General features: G+C 38.1%; 1 protein-coding gene across 1 annotated transcript; it reads left to right on the top strand.

Moving 5' to 3' along the window:
• Positions 1 to 236: 236 nt before the first annotated feature.
• LOC113109575 (glutamate receptor ionotropic, NMDA 3A-like) lies at positions 237 to 19,332 on the top strand. Its single transcript, XM_026273226.1, has 8 exons — positions 237 to 1,350; positions 5,238 to 5,842; positions 9,629 to 10,933; positions 12,153 to 12,268; positions 12,372 to 12,523; positions 14,604 to 14,768; positions 14,919 to 14,989; positions 18,904 to 19,332. Exons 1-8 carry the CDS (start codon positions 637 to 639, stop codon positions 19,238 to 19,240), a joined length of 3,465 nt encoding a protein of 1,154 aa, XP_026129011.1. The 5' UTR covers positions 237 to 636; the 3' UTR covers positions 19,241 to 19,332.
• The last annotated feature ends 4,678 nt before the right edge of the window (positions 19,333 to 24,010 follow it).

The following is a 24,010-nucleotide window of genomic DNA, read 5'->3' as shown; positions in this document are numbered from 1 at the left end:
GCAGAGGTGTGAGTGCAGCAATGAAGGGGTTAAATGCACAGCACAGCCAGTGCAATAATCTGCACTATTCCAGTGCCATTGTGGGGGTTTATCGGAACAAATTCACTGCGCATCATGTTTAAACTGCATTTTAAACCATTTAAACGCTCGTTTCTTTTCCGACAAAGTTTGCATGTAGATTAACAACATTTTTGGAGATCCGTCATGATTATTCGTGATCAAATTCAGGATGCAATGTAGGTTTGCATGCAAAAATAAAAATGGAATTAATGGAAAATGAAGTATTTGTTTCACATCCTTGGACCTTGGCTAATAAAAGTGGTTTGGGGTTTTAACATCACTTTACTGCCTTTTCACCTGTTTGGAGAGCGCGTAAAAAAACAACACCCTCTTGATTATTTCGTACCAAGAATATTTTTGTCCACAAACGCTTGAGATGAGCAACGAGTGTTTTGAGCCGCGTTGGACATGTGCACTGCTGGTGATCCCTCAGAAGCCTGTTGGAGAGGAGCGCAACTTTGCTGCGTCTAGGAGATTCACCGGCGATCCATCATCTATCCAGCGCTGTACCACCGGGCGCGCAGGTGGACGCGGATCCCGTAGTTTCCAGAGCTTTACCGAGGGTATTTTGGAGTAATGCCGGGCTCTTGGATTTGGGGTGCGTTGGGCAGGTTGCTGTGGCTCTCTTTACTTGCGCCAAGCGCTTTGATGATGCTGCTTGTTCCCCCAGCATCTCTGGCACATCCACAGCCATGTCAGATTCTGAAGAGGATCGGACACACGGTGAGAGTCGGAGCTCTGCACCTGCAGCCTCGAGTGTTCAGGCTGGATTCACTCAGAGGGAGAGACACAGACTGGGAAGCAGACAGAGAAACGTGGGAAGAGTGGGACACGATGACCCAAAGTGGGCACGAACGAGGATGGAGGGGTATCAGGACTAAAAGCTCAGCGAATAACCCCCACAAGGCCTTCAAAAGTAAAAGCGCACTCAAACAAGTGGGTCCGGACACTGTGTTTCTACCTCGAGACTCTGTTCTGCTCGCTACAGAGACTCTCAATCGAGTGGCGGGGCTTTTACCTTACAACCTCAGCCTTGAGATAGTCATGGCCGTGGAAGCAGGACTGGGGGAATTACCTGCTTTCTCCTTTTCCTCCTCATCTACACCTGCCTGCGCAGATCCCGTGTCGTTCCTGCAAAGTGTTTGCCACACTGTCATCGTGCAAGGAGTTTCTGCCATCGTCGCGTTCCCACAGAACAGGGACGAGCTGGTGATGCTGGAATTTATCGCCACGACGCTACAGATTCCGGTCATCAGCGTCGTCCAGAGCGAATTCAAACGCCAGTGTCAGGTGTGTTTATTATTCATTTATTTTTAATGAAAAATACTCATGTTTACATATATTGCATTAGTCTGGAGCTCCGTTTCTTCATTGAGAAATTAGGGACTACACTACACACAAGTACAAATAGAGGACACGTTGAAAACGTTTGGAACTGAGAAATTGGATTGGAAGCATGCATGAATGGTCAATTATTTTAGTAGTTATTTTTTTAATTATTATTATTATTATTATTATTATTATTATTATTATTATAAACAGTACATTGCAGACTCAGTAAATAAATATATGATGTGCTACCTCCTGCCTTTCAAATAAATGTGTATTTTCCCTTGTGATATGAATGTCAGGTACAAAAATAATCCATAGTTTATCAAATATATAATACGAATGTTGACAATATCTTAAACTGAGAATGAGGTGAGAATACAGAATGATTTTAAGATGCATATCAACATCCAAAATTGAATGGTCACTTTCATCAGCCACTAAAATGAACACAAATATTTATGTAACTCAAAAACACGGCTATAAAATGTTTTTTCTTTTCAAAATTAACATACCCAAATACATACTACATTTCATATTGCATGCATTTCTGTTAAAGTCTGCAAGTCTGTTATGTTATGACTTGTTTATTACAATGTTATTAAAAGCTTCTATTTTTAAGTTGCAGAGTTAGCATTGTGTAGTATATTTTTACAAACTGGTAAGTAAATCAAATTTGTCAAAACCAATGACAGTGTTGTTGCTGAACATGTTTTATACCACACTCTTTCAAATAAAGGTTCTTTATTTAGTATCATTTCCAAGAAGAACTAGAAACATTGGCATTATACTGGAAGTAGAAGGTTCTTCAGATTATTAAGAAAGAAAGAAAGAAAGAAAGAAAGAAAGAAATATATTTTAAGACAATGTTCTTTGATTAACCACCAAAAATGGTTATTTCATGGCTTTTTTTTTTCATTCTTTTTTTTTAAGAATGCATGTCTCATATTTAGTGCATAAATCATAAATTCAGTGCTATGGATTAGTATAACTGATGCTTTAATGACTCGTATCAAATGTTCACTATATATTGGTCTATATTTAAAGCTAAGTAAAACTTAAGGTGTCTGATGAAAGGCTGAAAATGCTTTTTGGAAATGGAATTGGAAGTTTGTTGTGACACCTGCTGGATCAGTCTAAACCCAAAAATAAAACAGCTATTTAGATGGTGACACATAGCATCTGATAAAAAAGCACTGTGCACCCTGAGGACAGAGCTGTTTGATATCTGATCTTTTGAAGTTAGCACCATCTTCTGGTCAGCTCTTTGTTTACATGGCTCATATAAGATTGATCAGATTTCTCGATGAGCTCAGAATCGGTGTCGGAGTCAGAAAAAGAATTGGTGTCTCAGAATCTGTCCAAATAGCAATTAGTCTCTCAATGCGCTCGTTACTGAGCCTTACAGACTTCTGTCAGAACAGGAATTGTGCTCTCAGATGGTGGATGTATACAAAACATATAGTTTTCAACTCGAAGGTTTCTGGGACCTTTGCCATAACAGAACTCCTTGGTCTTTATATATATGGTTCTTCACAATACTTAAATATACGATAAAAGTCAGATATACATAAATATGATGAAACACCTTCAATTTATTTGATTGCATATCATTAAATAATGGATGGAGGGAAGGAAGGAAGGAAGGATTGAAAGAAATAAGTATACTAAAACAGTAGACTTTTACCTTGTCTTACTGAATACGAATCAAGAATTTAAAATGTGAAGAAAAAGGTCTGCAGATGGATGATGATGTAGTAATTGCCTATTTATTAAAACATCAGCAGCAAAACAGCCCAAAGGGAAAATCATTGTCAGTTAACACAGAAAGGCTATTGACATTTAAATTAGGGATGCAATACCATTTTAAGAATCAATGGATTCTTTATAGAACTTGCCTTTATTTAAGTTTAGTTTAGTTTAGTTTAGTATAGTATGTTTTATTTTATTTGCTTATTTGTTTGATGTTGATATATATATAATAATATATATATATATATATCTTTAGTATTCATGCAGTTTTATAGTACACTGAAGTAAAATGTTCATATTGGAGATGTAGGTTTAATAGTTTAATGAATTGTATGAATTGTTAGTTTATTAACATTAAAAACTCTTTTCCTGGATCTATTTTTTTTTTTTTCAAAGTTATGAACATTTTGTCTTACTTTGCCCATCTGTTATGGAAAAGGTGGCAGTAATAATTTCCGCTGTAACACAGGTGACAATTAGATGTCTATTAAAGACCATTACAATAACTATATTATTTCACAACATTGTAGGTTTCATTTATCATTCCCAATTCCTTCCGGGATATTTTTGAAGGTTTCAAGGTTATGAGGAGACAAACTGAAAGTCCATCAAGCCATTCTCCACAGGCCCGAAGAACTGGGGTGTATCAAATCACCCATCTTTACCCATTCATCTTCAAAGCTGCTGGAAACGCACATTTAATTGTATCACCCTCCAGTGGTTTTTTATGACACAGCAGTAATATCTGGCTGTATCCCAGCTTGCAAATCATCTAATGACACGGGCTTCTTCAGTATAAAACATACTCAGGATGATGTAGCCACTCAAAACATCTTAAGTGTCTCTTCTTAACTTGTTAGTGGTACTTATTACTCTCCCACAGGTTAGGCCAATTAGATTTCAAGACAACTTCTGCTGAAAATAAGTCAGACTTTGTTTAGACATCTTGAGATAAATCCCTGGAAAGCTTTTCCTTAATCAATTCTGATTAGCCTGTTTTCTGCCATCGCATAATTGCAGCCCCAGAGGAAATTAAATTGCTCGGCTAAACATTTCATCTGGCAGTATCTGTTAAGGTCTTGATATCCTTAGCAGCACAATGTCATGTTATTAATAGCTATTATATTATTAAAACATTGAGATCCCAGACCTCATGTAATTAATGTTTCTTGATGTCCTTAGTGGGCAACAAAATTGCGCTGGAAAATCACAGACTTGGCAACATTGCTCCTGGTCATGCTACATCATCAAGTTACAGGAAAATCAAAAAATAAATCAGTATTTTGGTCCATTGGCCAATATTTCCTACCATTAAAAATAAAAAAATAAATAAGCAGATCATTGTGGTTAATTTTGTGAGTTCTGTCTTTGGACTGAGCAACATGATGCAGTCAAATGCAATTAATCAATGCAAGTTCCAAGCGTTTGAGGAGGCTAATTGAACAGATAAACAAAAAACGGACTATTTTCAGAGTATTTGTCAACTTTCAAACGTGTTGAGCTAGTTTGAGATTATATAACAGATGCATTTCTATTTCCATGCATCATAAATGGAACCAGAGAGCGTTTAAGAGAAATTGTTTTCGGAAGCAAAGAATTGCTCACTTGGACATCATGCTGGAAATCTAAAAAAGTGTTTTTCTCAGAGGAGAATCTGTTTAAGAAACTCAATCTGCAAACAGAAGGAGACTGTCCATCAAATCATGCATTTCCCATAAATATCTGTTGATCTCAAAACTCATGCCTTCCCTCTGTTTGGCAGACAGGAAGGGATGTGTAAAATCAACTAGATGGAGAATAGTAAAAATAGTAAATATACTGTGCATTTATTAAAAGAAGCATTTTTGTTTTGCAATGTTGCAATTACAGTAATTATAATAGATGACAACCAGGATGTTCTACTCTGGGTGGCTCACATCCTCGAACTCAGAACGGCTATGCCATTTTAATACAGCCATGAATCATGATTTCATTCGTTGATTCCAGATGAACTAGTTGATATTACCAGTTGACTAGTTGGATATTTGACAAACAAGATCCGTACTCCGTATATCCATCTCTTTGTAATGATAACCTCATTTGTTTCTTCCCAACAGAACTCTCTCCATTTCCAGATGGCCTTGCAAAACCCTCAAACCGCTCAAGCAGATCTCATCTTCTCCCTGCTGTCCATGAATAACTGGTATGATGTCAGTCTGGTGATGTGTCAACAGATGAATATTTCAGACTTTGTTTTCTTGCTCCATAACAACTCCAAATTTCATCTGGGGACAGTCCTCAAGATATCCACCAATGGTAGCTCCAAAAGTGACTTTCAGATGTCCCTACAAGTTCAGCTTGAGTCCATTAAGGACTCGACATCTACTATAGTGACCTTTGGATGTGACATCAGGGATATAAGGAGAATCTTTACTACGATTGCAAAGTTTGGTCTGATTCTACCCGATTACCATTGGATTATAGGAGACTCTCAGAATGTGGAGGTATTGCGGACAGAGGGGCTTCCCATGGGTCTTATTGCACATGGTGGTATGGGTGAGCCCTCGCTGGATCATTATGTCCAGGATGCTTTAGAGCTGGTGGCACGAGCGGTGGGATCGGCTGCCATTGTGTCTCCAGAACTGGCGCTGATTCCTGGCATCACAAATTGCCTGGCAAGCCTTGAGACTAAAAATCTCACATCCGGAGCCTTTCTGTCCAGGTATTTTATTTTATACACTGCTTGATATTTTGTAATATTTGTGATATAGTTGTGGCATCACACGCTCTAAATGTGAAGGCTGCAATAATAATAATAAAAAAAAAGCTTTTAAAATACACTCCTAAAAATAAAAGTTCTTTATTAGCATCTGTGGATACACAAAGTAGCTCTGTCTGTTCAAACACTGAACTTCAAACCAACTGACACTAGGGCTATTAGATTTTCCATATCAGTTATTGTGGCCATAAGAATTCACAATATCGCTATACTGTGATATCTATATAAACCTCGGGTGGGGGGGGGGGGTCTTTCGGTGTTCATTTACATTTACATTTAATCATTCAGCAGACGCTTTTATCCAAAGCGACTTACAAATGAGAACAATAGAAGCAATCAGGTCAACAAGAGAACAACAACAGTATACAAGAGCCATGACAAGTCTCAGTTAGTCTAGTACAGAATGCATAGCCAGGTGTTTTTTATTTATTTTTTTAAATAAATGGAAAGACAAGAAAAGAAGAAAAGTAAACCATGAAGAAGTAGCAAACCATGAAGAAAAGTAAACCAAGTAAACCAGTAAACCATGAAGAAGAACTAAACCATGTTGGTTTACAGTGCATTCATGTTTACAAACACAACTTGTGATTTTATAAATGCTTTAGTAAATGCAGAAATTAACTAGGGTTGTCCCCGACTAAGGATTTTCATAGTCGAATCGTAACTTTCGAATCTTGCCGATATTCGACTGATAGTCGAATCTTATGTTTGGGGCCGGGGCAAAATACATTAACAAGAGTCAAGTCAGACATTCGACTAACATAATTACTGATGTTACACACTGGGAAAATGTGTAATGAACACCTTGCAGATAAAAACAGGGTAAATAATGTTTTATGTTTTGATGAACATATAGCTAACACTTGACGTCGGCGAAACCATAACAATTAAAATTTTATTATTATATGCATTTCTGTTTTGAACTGCGCGTGCTGAAGTTGACCAGTAGAGAGACACATTTGATAGCAAGTTTTTAATCAGCGGGATTCAACTCATAATTTCATATAGAATACGCTTCGTTATTTATAGAACATAACGTTTAATATTAAGACTTATAGGCTATTTGAAAAAAGAGCCCGAATGCACATGAAAATATCTGCGCGGCTCTGAATGCGAACTCCTTTTGTGGACGCGTTCTTCACGAAACAATGTGCAGAAACATGGCAGCTAAACTCTATAATGGTCTTCTCATTATAATAATATATAACAGTTCTAGTCATAGTTATTAATATTCTGCATAAAAAAAAAGATATCACCGTAGTACTACAATGAAGAGCTTGACTCAAAACCAAATGCATCTTATATCAGGTAAATAATATATCCATGATATATATACACCGGCTGAGATGTTTTGAAATCACTTGTACCCTACCTAAACGAAAAAATCCAGTCTCTGCCTGTTTCAGTTTGAGTCTTGGTAAAGTTTTAAATCCCTGCTGCCAAGATGCTCTTCTTTTGGTCACGGATTATGGAAAGTGAAACATAAATCTATAGGGGTGGTTGGATTTATTCACACATTTTAAAATATTAATTTGAAGCTTCTTTCTTTTCAGATTCTTACAGCTTTATCATAATAGGCTGTATATTAACTTATTGGGAGAAAACCGGTAGATCTATGTGAAATCAGACATTTGAGCTCCCCCATATAGTCAAAATGGCATAATCAATAACACCCCATGAATATTCGACTGTTAGATTGGTAGTCCAATCAGGCTCCTCGAATCAAAGCATCGATTCATCGACTATTCGGGGTCACCCCTAAGATTACATGAAACAAGATTAATAAATGCTGTGGAAATATTGTTCAATATTATTTAAATGTTTTTTTATATGTGTTAATTAATGTTAACTAATGAGCCTTATTGAAGAATGACCACAGATGAGGTGTTGGCACTGTGACCAACTTAACATTTCGCTCATTTATTCAAGATCAGTTTTAATCGTGTAACTGTTAATAGATTTGAACTAAAGTGAAAAAAAAAAAGAAAGAAATAAAGTGTGACTACGCACAAAAATAAGACACTTAAGACTGGTTTATATAATTTTATATTGATTTTGATAAACTGGTACTGGAATACTCCAAGTCTGCATATTCTATAAAGATTATCCTCTTTATCCACAGTCAAGAGTTTTTTTTTTTTTTTCTGATGTCAACAGAATTGAACAAAAAGCAAACAAAACATTCTCATAGTGAGCAAGAAAAGGCTGCGGTTAGTGCAATGAAAAGCAGTAAGACACGAAATTAGCCTGGTGGCAAACACGCTCATAGAGACAGCATATCAAGAGCGTTTTTTCCTACACTGCACTGTCAGGAAACAACACCACCAACTTCCAAGCAAACTACCTCAGGGCTTCAATTTCACAGGCTCAGCACTCCTATCATTACTGATTTAAAAGAGTTACTGTTAGCTACACCTCTGCAGAAAAAAAGAAAAAAGAAAAAACTGAACTGAAGATAGAACAGTAATAAGACGGTAGTAATATTCCCTAAACTGAAAGGTCAGTCAAGTACAGTGGCTAAATGGCACAGCTTACCCACCGGGAAGTTGGTTCACTGTGAGATTGGAGTATTAAAGATAAAATGATAAGGCATTCACATATTTAACTTCTGTGATACTATATTTTCAGATGCAATACAATATATCCAGTAAAAATAATCAGTTATTAGGCAGGGCAAATATGAGCCTTTAGATTTACAAGTTAGTAATAATTTGAGGCGGTTAATCTACATATAAATGCTAGTAAGAAAAATAACACCATCAACTGGAGCAATTTAAGTAGCAGTATATTATATAATATGATATAGCGTAGTTTATCTTTTGCAATTAGAATAGTATTTATTTAGCACAAAAACAATCAACAACAACAACAAAAAAAATTCACCATTTTATATTTAGTTAGCTATTTACACCAAGTGTACATTGTGTCACATACCGTTTAAATGCATTTAAATACTCCAAATCTGTTGTTTTAGAGAAATGTGCACTGATGTATAGTTCAAAGAAAGGATCTATTCACACATATTAATAAATATAATGATAACTATATGAGCGTTGCACAATAACATTCTGTTTACACTAAAAAATATATTATTAACAAACACTGCGACTTTCAAATATTATTTAAAAATTACTATATGGCTGGCTGAAAATGAGCCCAGGATAGGTTGTAAATAAAAATTTGACACATCATTTCTAGAGGCATCAGCAGTAATCAAAAGGTGAACATTTATTAATAAGTCATTTAAAAATATATATGATTTTTTTATATTTTCAAGAAATGTCAATTTATTGAACATCTGAATAAATGTTAATTTCCAATCTGCTGTATTTTGGATTCATTTTAAGCAAGAAATATAGAGTAGTTTTTTAAGCAATAGTTGAGTTAAATAGAACTAAAAATAAAACATTTAACCCAACCGCTGGGTCAAAACAACCTATTCACTGGGTTTGTCCTTATTTCACCCTGCGCTAGGTTCTGAATGTGATGATATTGTTTCTCTTTGTCATCATCGTTTAAGCTGTGATGAGGAATTCTCTATTCTCAAAGAATTTGAATGATTATTTAAACTTTAAAGTTATCATACTATGTATGAACGGACCTTTAGATAAGTCACATGTTGTTGTGAAAGTAAATCAGGTTCATTTTGCTTTGATGCTATATTTGTCAGAATTAGATTGGATGAATTTCTATGGATTACAATGATATATGATTTTCTTATATTTTTAGATACATGGCCAGCATGTCTTTTGACGGCCTAAGTGGCTACATCAATGTTCAGGAGGAATCAACCATCATCTCTGAAAGCCATCACTTCATATGGAATCTCCAGCAGGACCCAATAGGCAAACCCATGTGGACGCGCCTTGGCAGCTGGAAGCAAGGCAAACTGGTTATGGATTATAGAGTTTGGCCTAACAAGAGACATTCTCAGGCAGGAGTGGACTGGCGGCATTCCTCTCGTCTACACTTGCGCGTCGTCACCCTGGTAGAACATCCGTTTGTCTTCACCCGAGACGTTGATGAAGAAGGCTTGTGCCCGGCTGGCCAGCTGTGCCTTGACCCCCTAACAAATGACACATCCTTATTGGAAAACCTTTTTCAGGGTTTGCAAGGTGCCAACGACAGTGTCTCCATGGCGTTAAAAAAATGTTGTTATGGATATTGCATTGATCTTTTGGAGAAGCTGGCAGAGGACATGGGCTTCGACTTTGACCTCTATATCGTGGGAGATGGGAAATATGGAGCTTACAAGAACGGTCGCTGGACGGGGCTGGTAGGGGACCTCATGAGTGGAGCGGCACATCTGGCCGTCACTTCCTTTAGCATCAACTCAGCACGCAGTCAGGTCATCGACTTCACCAGCCCCTTCTTCTCCACCAGTCTGGGAATCCTCGTCAGGACTAGGGATACCGCCGCACCTATCGGCGCCTTCATGTGGCCCCTGCACTGGAGTATGTGGCTGGGAATATTTGTGTCTTTACACGTGACGGCCGTGTTCCTGACCTTGTACGAGTGGAAAAGCCCTTTCGGCATGACTCCGAGGGGAAGGAACAGGGACCGTGTCTTTTCTTTCTCCTCTGCGCTAAACGTTTGCTACGCAATCTTATTCGGCAGGACTGCCTCCATTAAGCCACCAAAGTGTTGGACCGGCAGATTCCTCATGAACCTCTGGGCCATATTCTGTCTGTTCTGCCTTTCAACGTACACGGCTAATCTCGCCGCTGTCATGGTTGGTGAGAAAACCTACGAGCAACTCTCAGGTATACATGATCCCAAGGTAAGATCAACTTGTGTTTACCATTTTCAGATTATGTCAATGACTGGCAGGCTTAGAGGTTACAAATCTACTTCCTGGTTGATGAAACCGGTCCTTTTGCTTTTCAAGCTCCACCATCCATCACAAGGTTTCCGCTTTGCAACCGTTCGGGAGAGCAGCGCTGAGGACTATGTGAAAAAGAGCTTCCCAGAGATGTATGAATACATGAGACGTTATAATGTCCCTGCAACCCCTGATGGTATAGATCTTCTTAAGTAAGTCGTAATCGTTATTGCAAAGTGGCATTGATCATTGAAGCTGCAATAATTTGCTGGATGCCCTCTACCATGTCCTTCTTAGATGGCTTTGGCCTTATTGCAGTTTTGTGCAAACCCAGTGGTTTCACTGTATAAGACTGGGAATGAATAGACTTGACTAATGTTTAGACTGTGTTGAAAACACACATTTCTACTGATTGAATGATCTGGGTGGCTGCAAATTTGCATGCAAAAAAATATTACTCATTACTAACTGCATTGCTGGAATGTGTGACAATACACGCAAAAAACATATTCCTTCATTGCAAAGTATAGATTATAAATATCAAGGAATACATATATAAAAAATCATATATATTTTTTAATGCGAAATGTCAGATGTTTAAATATATTTTCATAAATATATTTAATAATTTATTTTCAATTTGTCCTACATATATATATATATATATATATATATATATATATATATATATATATATATATATATATATATATATATATATATATATATATATATATATAAAATTCAGCAATAGCCAAAAAAAAATGTATTGAAAATGTAGGACATGGAAAATAACGAAAACGTGATAATGAGTAAAGTAAAGTAAAGTTTATTTTATTTTTATTTATTTTTTTGGGTTATTATATTTTTATTTATTAGTCAGGGACCCCAACCACCCAAATAAGATACTTATTAATACAAATAAATACATTTATTTAATTAATTTTAATAATTGCAAAAATTACCCATGCACATAAGCTAGTGCCAAGATTCTCCAGATGTCACTTGAGTGTTCGACAGGCCACACTTAACTAAATTTAGAAGTGGTTTTCCTTCTTTCATATCCTCTGTTGTAAGTCTGAAACTCCTCTTTTGAGTTTCCACAACCTTAAGGACATGATTTGATGCAGTCCTCAAATCAGACTGCATACTCCAAAATATTTCCACAGTGTAGAATTCCTTCAAGCAGAGCAAAATGAATAGATTTCAGGAGAAGCAGATGAAATGTGCAATATTTTCCTAAGAAGGTTAGCCAGGTCTCTCTTTTTAAATCAATCCAGCACGTGTTTTTGCAAGATAACATACATTTCTAATCGCATAAGATAAACGAGAATGTAACTGTGACAACATTGTATCTCCATAGACAAAATGTCTGAATGCAGCAAATATATGTGATATTATATAATAGCAAACTGTCTGATGCCATTCCAGGGATGATCCCCAAAAGTTGGATGCTTTTATAATGGACAAAGCACTTTTAGACTATGAAGTGTCTATTGATGCAGACTGCAAGATGCTGACAGTGGGAAAGCCTTTTGCGATTGAAGGCCAGTAAATGAATGCTTCTCACTTGTTATTGTTTCTAAGTTATGGCATGAATGAACTACTGTGCACTTGCTGATAAAAAATATATTTCCTATCCTTCCACAGGATATGGCATTGGGCTCAAACAGAACTCTCCTCTCACCTCAAATATCTCTGAGCTGGTCAGTCAGTACAAATCTGATGGATTTATGGACATGCTGCATGATAAGTGGTATAAGGTGGTACCCTGCGGTAAAAGAAGCTTCGCAGTCACTGAGGTGAGTCTTAAACAAACAAAAAAATCAGAGATGCTATCTTTTTGATGATGTCCACTTAAGAAAGTGAATCTATCTAAATAGTCTGATGACACATTTCCTTTCGAATCAGGAGTGGCACATAGAAGGGGCTGTCTATTTTTTAGGACTGAAAATAACAACTTTTTCAAATTCACACAGAACCATTCCATTCCAGTGCATTAATTTCCCATTGTTTTTCTATCGTATTCTATCTTTTGCCATGTCTCACACATGAACGTCCCATTTTTAAGATGCCAAGTTAAAAGTGTCAAGTGGTGTCAAGTTAAAAGAATTTCACATTTTAAACGCCGCACCATTCATTAACGTCACCTCCAGAACCTGGACCAATCAGAAGATCCTGGAGGCAGAGCAATGCTGCATGCTTTTGTTTACAGTAACAAGCTGCACTTGTTTAAAACCATGAATGAGTGCTTTGTCTTGCATTTTACATGCAAAGACGTATTCTGTGTGAACGGCCACTTGGATTTTTTTTTTTTTATTATTTTGAAAGTAAAGCTGTATTTTATTATTATTATACATATACATTTATAAATGTTTAGGGTCTGTAAGATTTTTATTTATTTTTTTTAAGTTGGTCTGCTACATACTTTTTTTTTTGGAAACCTAGACACATCTTTTAAGGATTGTTCAATAAATAGAAAGTTCAAAAGAATATTGTTTATTTGCATTCAAAACTTTTGTAAACATTTTAAGACTATAAACGTCTTTACTGTAATTTTTAGTCAATTTAATGTTATGTTGTTGTTTTTTGTTTGTTTGTTTTTTGTTTTTTTTCAAAAGAAAAAGTGTACTGACAACTTCTGAAGTGTTGATGTATATAAAAAAGGATTATATTGTTTTATATATTTTATACACACAGAGAGACAAACACACTAACTTGTCTCACACAACTTTAAATGCAACAAATGCTTCCTTTTTTAGATCTTGCTTTCATCATCATTTACTAAACCTTGTATCATTCTAATCATGCATTATTTGCTTTCTTCATCCACAAATGTATTGTTAGCTTGTTTAATTGAGTTAGGGATTTAAGAGCTCTGTGCCCGGTTGCATGAAACTCCTTAAGCTAAGAAATCCCTTAGATATAAGGTTAAGGGTACCCTTAGTGAAACTTGGGTTGCATGAAAAAACCCTAAGGGTTTCCTTAAGGAACTTGAGGCTGTTATTAAGTTTTTCCCCTTAATTTTCTAAGTGTTCCCTTAAGCGTTGCTACAAAGTCCTTAGTGTCCATTTCATTTTAATAAATTTAAGGGACCAAAACAGCTCCCTTAAGTCAACTTCAACTCAAAATACGATGGCTGATTTAGTGTTAATTGAAGAGGAGGATATACCAAGGCGTGTATTTAATGATCGTAATAATCCCTTGGAGACGATGAATGGTTGATGAAAGGATGAAAATATTATTATTATTATTATAACCACTTACGAAAACAATAATTGCCTTTTCGTCCTCTTTCCAGTTTGGATTAGGTTTTTTTTTCTGTTATGTTTGTACTCTCCATATCAAAAATATATTAATACAATTGTGATTTTAGTAAGGGTTTGGCTTCGTTATGTTCTGTTTACTGTTAGAGGTAGTAACTATAGCAACCGCGGCGATCTTTGCCGTATGTTGTCAGAAACTACTGTGAAACGCTTAGTATAAACACTTAGGTAAGGGTGACAGTTAAGAGGTTTCTTGCAACGCTCTTAATAAAACCCCTTACCTCAGGGATTTTTTCTCCCTCAGGGAAACCCTCACTTAAGGATTTTCATGCAACCGGGCACTGGTAAAGAGGAACGTTTTCAGAAGGATAATAACTATGATTTGTTTCTCATAGAAGACTTGGAATAAAGTGCACCAGTCATTCAAACTACTTCTGAGATGGTTTAATGGTGTAAATCTTTTTTGACATTAAAAGATAACTATAGACATATCTTTTTGTGTCTTACCGAATAAGCTAAACAATATGGAGTTTTATGGAACTAAATACTGACAAAATTTCATTCATGGCTGAACTATTCCTCTTTTCAAACCTTGACTTTCTGTTGTCATCCTCAGACGCTACAGATGGGGATAAAGCACTTCTCAGGGTTATTTGTCATGCTGTGCGTTGGAGTGGCCCTGTCTCTGCTCACCACACTGGGTGAACACATTGTCCATCGCTGGCTGATACCCAGAATGCATCAGTCATCACAGCATAAATACTGGCTTCACACCAGTCAAGTAAGTTCATTTCTTTAATTCCACGCTTGTTATATTACACATAATTACATGTCATCTTAGTGACTCGTTGTAGCATTAAAGGAATGCTTTGCTCATTACTTACTTTGTAATTCTCAACACCTCTTTCCTTTAATAATTGATTTTTTTCAGAGATTACATCGAGCACTTAACCCGACTTTCAAAGAAGACAAATTACAGACTGTTGCAAAACTGGAGAAAAGGTACACTGCTTTCATAACAAATGAGCTTTTAAATAATGTCTAGCATTCACACAACATCGAAGTGCTAAAGTAGTGTCATTCTCAGAAATCTTTGTTATTTCAAAGCAAAAAATATCTAAATGGATTGATCTTTCTGACATCATATGAATAAAACAACATAAAGTTTCTCTTACAAGCTTTACCAGTATTTTGTTGTAAGTCCTTTAATATGTTTTACTTATAACCATATTTCCCTTTCATTCGGTCACTACAAGACACGTCGTGACCGAAGAATTGGAATCTCACTTAGAGAGACCAATCCACTTCAAGTGTAAGCTAAACGAGCCAATACTGGCATGCAATGATTGCATCCAGCTGCCGCTTATCACAACGCGAGTATAATTAGGCAGCAGGTGCAGCTCAGCTTTTTGCTTCGGAGTAGAGCAATCACATAATTTTGCTTCTGACTGCTCTACTGAGAGAAGAAGACTGAACGAGTTCAGCATGGTCTTTGAGAGATTCGTGTTGGCAGTACGGTGCTTCTGCTTAACCTGTTGATCTGCCACAGGAATGTGTTGGGCCCTCTACAAAGTGCATGCCAGCAGTTTCCTTCAGCGCTCCTCCCAACGTTTGGATGTTGATCACTGCATTGGATGGTGAGGCAGAACTTTCTGGAGAGGAAGTTTCAGCCGAACACAGAGGAGCTGGGTATAGGCAGGCCGTCCCACCCACCCAGGCACACGACCATTGTTGCGGTTCGTGTTCGAAGGACGAGCATATCAGTACAAGGTCCTATCTCTGGGCTGTCCCTGTCACCTCATGTCTTCACGAAAGCTACAGAAAGCGCCCTTTGTTATCCTGAGAGAGAGCGGGACCTCGATGACTGGCTCATACTAGCTCAGTTTTAGGATCAGTTGTGCGAACACATGGACTTGGTACTCTTGCACCTCAGCCGGTTGGGATTTCAGGTCAACTGGGAAAAGAGCAAACTCTCTTGGAAGCAAAGGATCTCTATTCTTGGTATGGAGTTGAATTCTGTCGAACAGACAGAATGCCTCATGCAGGGATGTGCTCAGTCGGTTTTGAGCTGCCTGAATATGTTCAAGAGCAGGACTGTGATCCCACTTAAACAGTTTCAGAGGCTTCTAGGGCATATGGCAGCTGCAGCAGCAGTCATGCTGATGGGGCTGCTTCTTATGAGACTGCTTCAACACTGGCTCAATGGTCAAGCCCCGAGGTGGGGATGGCTACTCGACACTCACCGGGTCCAAGTAGGGCTGTAGTACTCAAGACCGGACTTGAGATATTTTTCTCGAACTCGTTGGTGTTTGCACTCAGACTTGTCTCGGACTTGGTAATTGGACTCGCCAAATGTTTGCTTTGGTCTCGACTGAGACCAGCAATATGCTATTTTCTTCTTCAAAACAAAACCACATTTGCATGTAGCGCCTGAAAATGTGTGGAAGCACTCCAAGCACTCGATGCTTGTGCTCCCGTGGCATCTGCTATTGCTAAGAAACCATGACCTGCTTTCCATGAAGACGCAGAAGTTTCAGCAAATAATAAGTGGCTAACCCTGTACAGCTATGATCAGCTGTTTCTCCATCTTGGCTTAGTTTTCAATTTTGTTATGGGAAAGGATGAAGCTGAAAGGATGAAAACGTATCCCCTCTAGCTTTAACTGCACGCATGCATCCTATCCTGAGCTTTGCATGTGTGTGCTGTGCCAAGGCATCAGTCGTTTTAATTTCTGACCACAGACATGACGTTAGCAAACAGCAGCATTATAAAATAAATTAAAAATAATCCTACATTTGCAAACTCGTTCCTAGAGGGGCAGTGTCCTGCAGAGTTTAGCTCCAACCCTAATTAAACAATCTTGACTCGGTCTCGACTAGTCCTGGTCTTGGACTCGACAAAGCTTCACTTGACTACAGCTCTAGGTCCAAGTTATGCCGGCCTGCAGCCAAACTGTCACCCCGTGGCAGACCTTGCATTTCTCCGGGCAGAAGTGCCTCTAGAACAGGTCTCCAGGCATGCTGTGGTTTACACGGATGCCTCCACCACTGGCTGGGGGGCCACATAAAATGGGGGGCTTGGATGTGCCTAACTGCCTAGAGCTGTTAGCAGTATGCCTTGCCTTGAACCATCTCAGAGAGGGCACTTACGGGGCAAGCATCTGCTGATCTGCATGGACAACACTGCGACCATTGTGCACATCAACCGACAAGGTTGCACATGCTCCCGTTGCATGTCGCAGCTCGCCCACCACCTAATCCTCTGGAGTCAGAAGCATCTGAGGTTGCCTCGTGCCATTCATATTCTGGGCAGTTGTTTACTCCCTTACCAAGGGATCACTTGGCACAGACCCCAGGAGGAAGCTGAGACCTTCACTTCAGTGAGCGCATCGTCTACGAAACACGCTTATGTCTTGAAGTGGAACCTGTTCATCGAACGGTATTCTTCTTACCGAGAAGACCCCCGAAGGTGCCCAATCAGAGTCGTGCTGTCCTTTTTGCAGCAGGGGTTAGAACGAAGGCTGTCTCCCTCCACCCTTGAAGTCTATGTTGCTGTGATTGCAAGTTGGTAGTCAAGCATGGCCTGGTCATCAGGTTCCTTAGGGCGGCGAGAAGGTTAAATCCTTCCCTGCCCCCCTCTGTTCTCTCTTTGGGACCTGTCTCAAGTGCTCCGAGCACTACAGCAGGGCCCCATTTGAGTCTTTGCAGTTAGTTGAGCTGAAGTTTCTATAAATGAAGACTCTGTTCCTGCTTGCACTGGCCTCCATCCAGAGGGTAGAGGACCTGCACGCATTTTCGGTCAACTGGATGCAATCATTGCATGGCAATATGCATTGGCTCATTTAGTTTACACCCGAAGTGGATTGATCTCTCTAAGCATGATCCCAATTCGTTGATCACAATGTGATGTCTCTATTCCCTCCTTCAGGGAACAAGGGTTACACATACTGTACGTAACCGAGACATTTCCTTAAAGTACTGTTCGCTTCTGATATATTATTGGTAATTAAAGTAATTGAAATACATCTTTAAAGGAATATTTATTTTAAAAAGGGAAATTCGGTCATCATTTACTGTACTTACCCTCATTCCACTCTAAACAATCATTGTTATTTATATATTATTATTTTTTTACTGCTTTTTATTTTTGTTGTTTTAGTTTTCAATTTAATTTCAGTTTGATCAATTATTGCTATTCGTTATGTGCTTTTATCTATTTTTTAGATATTGTTTTCATTTTTATTCCTATTTAACTTTATTTTTATTTCAGTTTTGGTTTTAATAATTTAGGAAATTCAGCTTAGGCTACATTTCTAGAATATTTGTAGTTTTATTATTATTATTATTATTATTATTATTATTATTATTATTATTATTGATTATTGAATCTAATGTTTTGATATTGATATTTTATTTCAGCTTTATTTATTTATTTATTTTATTTTTTAAAGCACTTGCTGCTATTTTTCATGCAATTATAATGAACAGGAGCTTTCACGTTTCAAAAATGACATAAATTACCATAAAATTAATTATTTGTTGATCGTTGTCAGACTAGTTTTGTGAAACAGATCAGGCAATTAATTTAAGATCTGACTTACAAGAACACTTCATTTATGACAGCTTCATCTTTCATTAACATTCCAAGGAAATCTAGGTTAGATGTGAAGAAGTTTAAGCTATTATATGGCTTCAGAACACTTGGTATAAACAAATAAAATTGATCAGTTTTGTTGCATATGCATGGCAAGACCAGTCAAAATGTTTTTTTTTTGTTTTGTTTTTTTTTTTGTATTGTACAGAAGAAAGTCTTTATAAACAATGTTTTTCATTACAACTAGAATAACTTTCCATGACAAACTTCTTAAAATGATCTTCATATACTGATAATGTGGCATTGTTCTTGTCCCGATTAAGCTGCAATGTTGGAAACAACCAACAAATGCCGTTGAACTCTTTGGGAACCTCCAACTGCAACAGACGAACACTGTCCAGTCAAGATGGACAACAAAATGACCTGGAATGTTCTCACTGTAAAGAGCTGCTGTCCCCACAGGACAAGAGACAACTTCCGTTACAGACCACATCGAACGGAAGAACCGACTTGCTGGGCCTTTCCCAGAACCCCATAGTACAGGAACTGACAGACCTGGAAACACAAATCCAGCTTATCAAAAAGCAACTACAGCTTGCCATAAAGAAGAAAAAAGAGCTGGAACAGTATCAGAAGACAAAGACATCGACCGAGTCCTAGACTCATGGGAGATTTAGCTGGAGTTTTATGGGTTACATTGTTCAAAGGCTTGGACCTACCAGTTGATTATTTCAATTGTGTCTCCTAAGGGAAGCAAGCCTGCACATTCTCTGAATTTGTATATATATATATATATATATATATATATATATATATATATATATATATATATATATACTTTTTCTTTTTTTGATTCCCCATTAAACTGAAGTTGAAGAAATTGGAGAGAAGAGAAGAAATTACGTCAGATATATAAAAAATGGATATATGTGTATTTCTATATTCCCAGAAGTTAAATTCTGAAAATGTCAGAGCATAACTGTCTAAATGGAAGACATTTATGTGTCCAAATGACATTTACTTAAGGTGTCAAACTGTGATGTATAATAGTGTCTCCTGCATTATTTATACACAAAGCTGAGAATGTTTTTTAAGAAGAAAGCTGTTCCGTCATCTCTGGAGTTAGTCACCTTGAACACACACTGTTAACCTTGAATTGTTACGTTTCTATGTATTAAAATTGCTTTGAGATATATGTCTGTGAGATGAACTTCTTTCAAGACTTCTTAAATTAGTTTCAAGTGTCCATATGCAATATAATGAACTGTAAGTGTACTGTAAGGCTGTACACTGTAAGGCCCGGGTATACTTCATTATACTATACAGTTCTGACTTCAAATAACATTTACAGTTCCTTGTTTTTTTCTAAGTAACATTTATAAACAAACAACAAAACTGTTTTGAATATCTTAATTGTAAAGAAGTAATGAAATGCAGTTTAAGATTTCAATGTATTGTTTCGAAGGGCTAGCTCATAAAGTTTTTTTTTTTTTTTATAAAAAAAAGGTACAATTGTAAAAAATAATAATATGAATAATAATAGTTACCACTTGCAGAAACAGAAGTAGACACCCACTGCTGTGATTGGCTAACTTCGTTGCACGGTATCCATTCCCTACTTTGCAGCATGTCATGTTTTGATACTCAGGATGCCAACTACTGTGATAGAGACATATATGCAATCTCAGATAGTAACTGGTAACATGTAATCAGGATTACTGTATGTAATCAAATTCCAAATAAATAAGTACTTGTAATTTGATTATATTAATATACTTGAATCAGACTACAGTTGCTTGATAGATAACATGATCACATATCATTAATACAGTTGGAGTAAATGTATGGATTCTCTATAATTCATTATCACCTTTTAAATTTTCCTATTTAAAATAGCCTACTGCTTATATGCAGACCTTTTTCAGTTCCATGCTACATGAACTATCTGCATCTGAAACCCCCGGGATGTTTCTTACAGATTTATGTAAACTTTCCATTCTCTTTGTATAATACTGAATCATGATTTGAAATGCTAAAAATGCTAAAATCATGCTATAAGTAGCAGACACTCTGATTCATTGGTCTGTTAATGACTGCAAGTCATTCAAACCCTGAAGCAGCAAGCATCCCAACAACTTGACTCTCAAACCCACTGCACAGCTGGCATGAGGATTTGGTGCAGATGGGCAATGATTTGTTTACTCCACATTTATAGCTATGTGAATTTAAAGTTTGCTCTGAAGGATTTTATTTGCATATAACTATAAAGAATTAAACTCCATGTTTTTCACAGAGTGCTTTCCTTTGGCCGTATCTCATTTGCATAGCATTTCTCTATGAAGAGAATTGTGTTTTAGCTACATTTGACAGGAGAGGTCAAACCTGCATTGGATTAAAAATGTTCTTTTTAAGAGTTCATGATTCCGTGAATGAGTTTACACTCTCAAAACATAAAAGTGGTATTTAATTAAAGGGACACTTCTTTAAATGCTAAAATAGTTTTGGTTGATGCAGTATGACCCTGGTGATTTTGGCTTCACCTCAAAGGAGGACTCCCCCATTATGAAAGGTAGTAGGGTAGTGTTGGGAAAAACATCTCACTTAAGAACTGTTATTTTTTACACTCCAATTATAAATCAAGTATGAATAATGAGTTTTCAGAAATGTGTATCAAGTGGGCATTTTGCCCCAAAGATCTGACAAAGCACTACATTTACAGCAAAATCAGAGTACAGGCATATTTAAAAAATATTCATAGCTGATGCTAACTGGCAAGCTAGTCATCTGATGCTAATTTGAGGAGGTACTTTTTTAATTTGTAAATAAGATAAACTGGTGGAGTGACTTTTTTTGCATCAGACATGTGTCCCTTTGATCGCATCTGATTGGTCCAATATTAGTTTGTAATCTCTTACCCAGAACATAACCTACCCTGGAGCAGGTTAGCTGTGCAGTGTATGTTACTATGGCAATGAACGTCGCTAAAAGCCAGGCCACTTTCATGGAACCTAAAATCCAGGATTGGTGCAAACTAAACTGAAATTTACCTGGCTAGACCATTAATCTGAATTCATGGCACAGGCCCCTGATCTAAACCAGGCTGACATTTTTTTCAACTACAAACTTACTCTACAACCTACTCTACAGTTTTTTTCATCTCAATTCATGCTACAGGCCACAGGTCTCATGACTATATATAGTGTACCTTTGGGAACTTTTTTTGCAATATACGAAATATGTACCAATAAGTACATATCACTGCAGTTCCCTTTCAAGGGAACTTCAAACTGCGTCCTCTAGGGGTCGCTATGGGGAACACCTCGTTGTGACCCGTGTCTTAAGCATATATTAAAAAAACACCAACAAGTTGGCCGGCGACAGCCTCCGACGTCACTACCTGTGCAACTATAAACAGGCACTGGGAGAACACGTCATTCTCTTCTTTGGGTCATTTGTTTGGGCGAAGAGCACGCACACAATGTCTTTGAGGAGGCAAATTGCGTGCATTGTGAGCGTTTTTTCAATGAAAAAATCTCCGCTCTCGTTCGTCTTTCTTTCCCGCTGTTCAGAAAACCCTCCGGTGCTGAGGCACAGAGGAAAATGAGCTCACTAGAAGTACAGTTGGATCTGTCTAAATGGTTTAGAGAGGGACTTTCCCTTTCGTGCTTGTCGGCGGCGGACGAGAGAGAGCCTCAGGAGGATAATGTTATATCTTTAACACTTTCTGATACTGAGGTTAGTGCTCTGCTGGGTTTTTACCCAGGAAAAACAGGAGATATTTGAGGATGGTGAAGAAGCTGAGGCTTAGCCTCCTCAATCCTCCTGCCCTGCATATGTAGAGCCTGTTGGAGCTTATGGGTCGCTCCATGGCAAAGTTGGACTAGCCATGAAAGTGTGCTAAAAAGATGACGCAGTGAGGCCGCCTCGATGAGCATTATCTTTCTGACCATAGCCCTCCAGCTCAGGTGAGCCTTTCATTTCTGCCTGATCTCCATACAGAGATCAAAAAGAAATAAAAGAGGCAATCCATCGGTTTTGGCATAAGAGTTGTGCTATGCGCGAAAACGGCTATTTAGTTGGATGCCCCATGTAGAAAGAGCTTTCTATCTGCAGGAGAGACATCCTCTCTTAATCTCCCTCCTTGGCATCTAAGCCTTAAAGCCCATCTCGCTTAAATGGCAAGACATACGCAGCAGCAGGTCAGGCTGTGGCTTTATTACACACTATGGTGGTGCTTCAGGCATATCAAACTATGGCCGCCATGGGCAGACACGGGAAGAAAGAAAAGGCTTTCTTCTCAATGCTCAGGTTTCACCTTCTGAACTTTTCGGTATTTCTGTTGAGACGGTGATCGAGGGGAGACGAAGGCGCACTCCACTGCTTTCAGATCCTTCATTCCACATGGGTCCAGGTCTGAGCCCGAACAACATAAGGGTCTTGGCCTGTCTTGATCTGAGGTTCAAAGACAGGCACAGAAGGCTATTGTCGCGACTCGCACTCCTCCCCCACCTGCCAGAAAAGGAAAGAGGAATCGGGGGTCACAAGGAGGTAAGCAGAACCTAAGGGATGTGATCCAGACAAGGCAGCGTTCTCGTCTGAATCAGAGCGATACCTAGGTATCTACTCGTTCGCTTTTTTCCTCCCCTTCCTAATTCCCCTGTAACCACCAGCTCTCCACCTGATCGAGGTAAGGTAGAAACCTCTCGCATAACTGTCTCCTATGCTGGACCAATAATGTTTTTGGCTGGTTCTATTTTCATAGCAACCACCTTACTGATGGTCCGGACTAAAAGGAGGCACCCCTTTAATGGGGCTCCAGTGCAGGAGGATGGGTGAGTATGTAAACCTTTCTGTATATATTTATGTGTATTAAAATGCTGTTGGTTATGTGTCTACTAATAAACTCATTTTCCTTTGCAGTGCTCAGTTACAGTGTTTGCTTCTTGTTCCAGTATTAAGCGGCTGAGATCACAGGTTTCTGCGGGAGCCTCCCTGATCATCAGGCCTGGCACATCACTGCAGGAAATTCCATGGATGTCTGGCCAGGTCACCCTGAGTGGTCTCCTGGCCGCTTAGTTGTGCTGTCACATCCAGAGGGAAGTTGAGGTGGCAGTTATAGAAGTCTTCTTGTACCTACCTTTAGGTACACACGCTAAGCTCTGTGTACTTTCTGAAAATCACATGGTGGTCAGTGTGCACGTGAACACTTTGCGCACTTTCTAAAATCCACATTAGTGGTAAGTGTGCATGCAAGACTCTGTGCACTTTCTGAAATCCAGTATGGTAAGGTTTAAACGCTCTGCCTCGTTCACTTTCTTGAGCTGAATAGACATGGGTTACTTGGGCTCCATTCAGCCAGTGTGTATTTGTTTATACACTTCAAGCATCGCTTCCCTCAACATGAGGGGTTATTTGGGCGATTCTCGTGGT

The sequence above is a fragment of the Carassius auratus genome, chromosome 10, assembly GCF_003368295.1.
Source record: "Carassius auratus strain Wakin chromosome 10, ASM336829v1, whole genome shotgun sequence".
NCBI lineage: Eukaryota > Metazoa > Chordata > Actinopteri > Cypriniformes > Cyprinidae > Carassius > Carassius auratus.
The sequence above is the reverse complement of the archived record's forward strand: the minus strand, read 5'-3'. Positions and strand labels throughout refer to the sequence as shown.

What these genes read in the sequence shown, in the direction of transcription:
- LOC113109575 (XM_026273226.1), top strand. Translation starts at nt 637, where the DNA reads ATGCCGGGCTCTTGGATTTGGGGTGCGTTGGGCAGGTTGCTGTGGCTC. An exon ending in AAAGCCTTTTGCGATTGAAG is followed by an intron (nt 12,269 to 12,371) that starts GCCAGTAAATGA and finishes ATCCTTCCACAG; the next exon opens with GATATGGCATTGGGCTCAAA. An exon ending in GAAGCTTCGCAGTCACTGAG is followed by an intron (nt 12,524 to 14,603) that starts GTGAGTCTTAAA and finishes TGTCATCCTCAG; the next exon opens with ACGCTACAGATGGGGATAAA.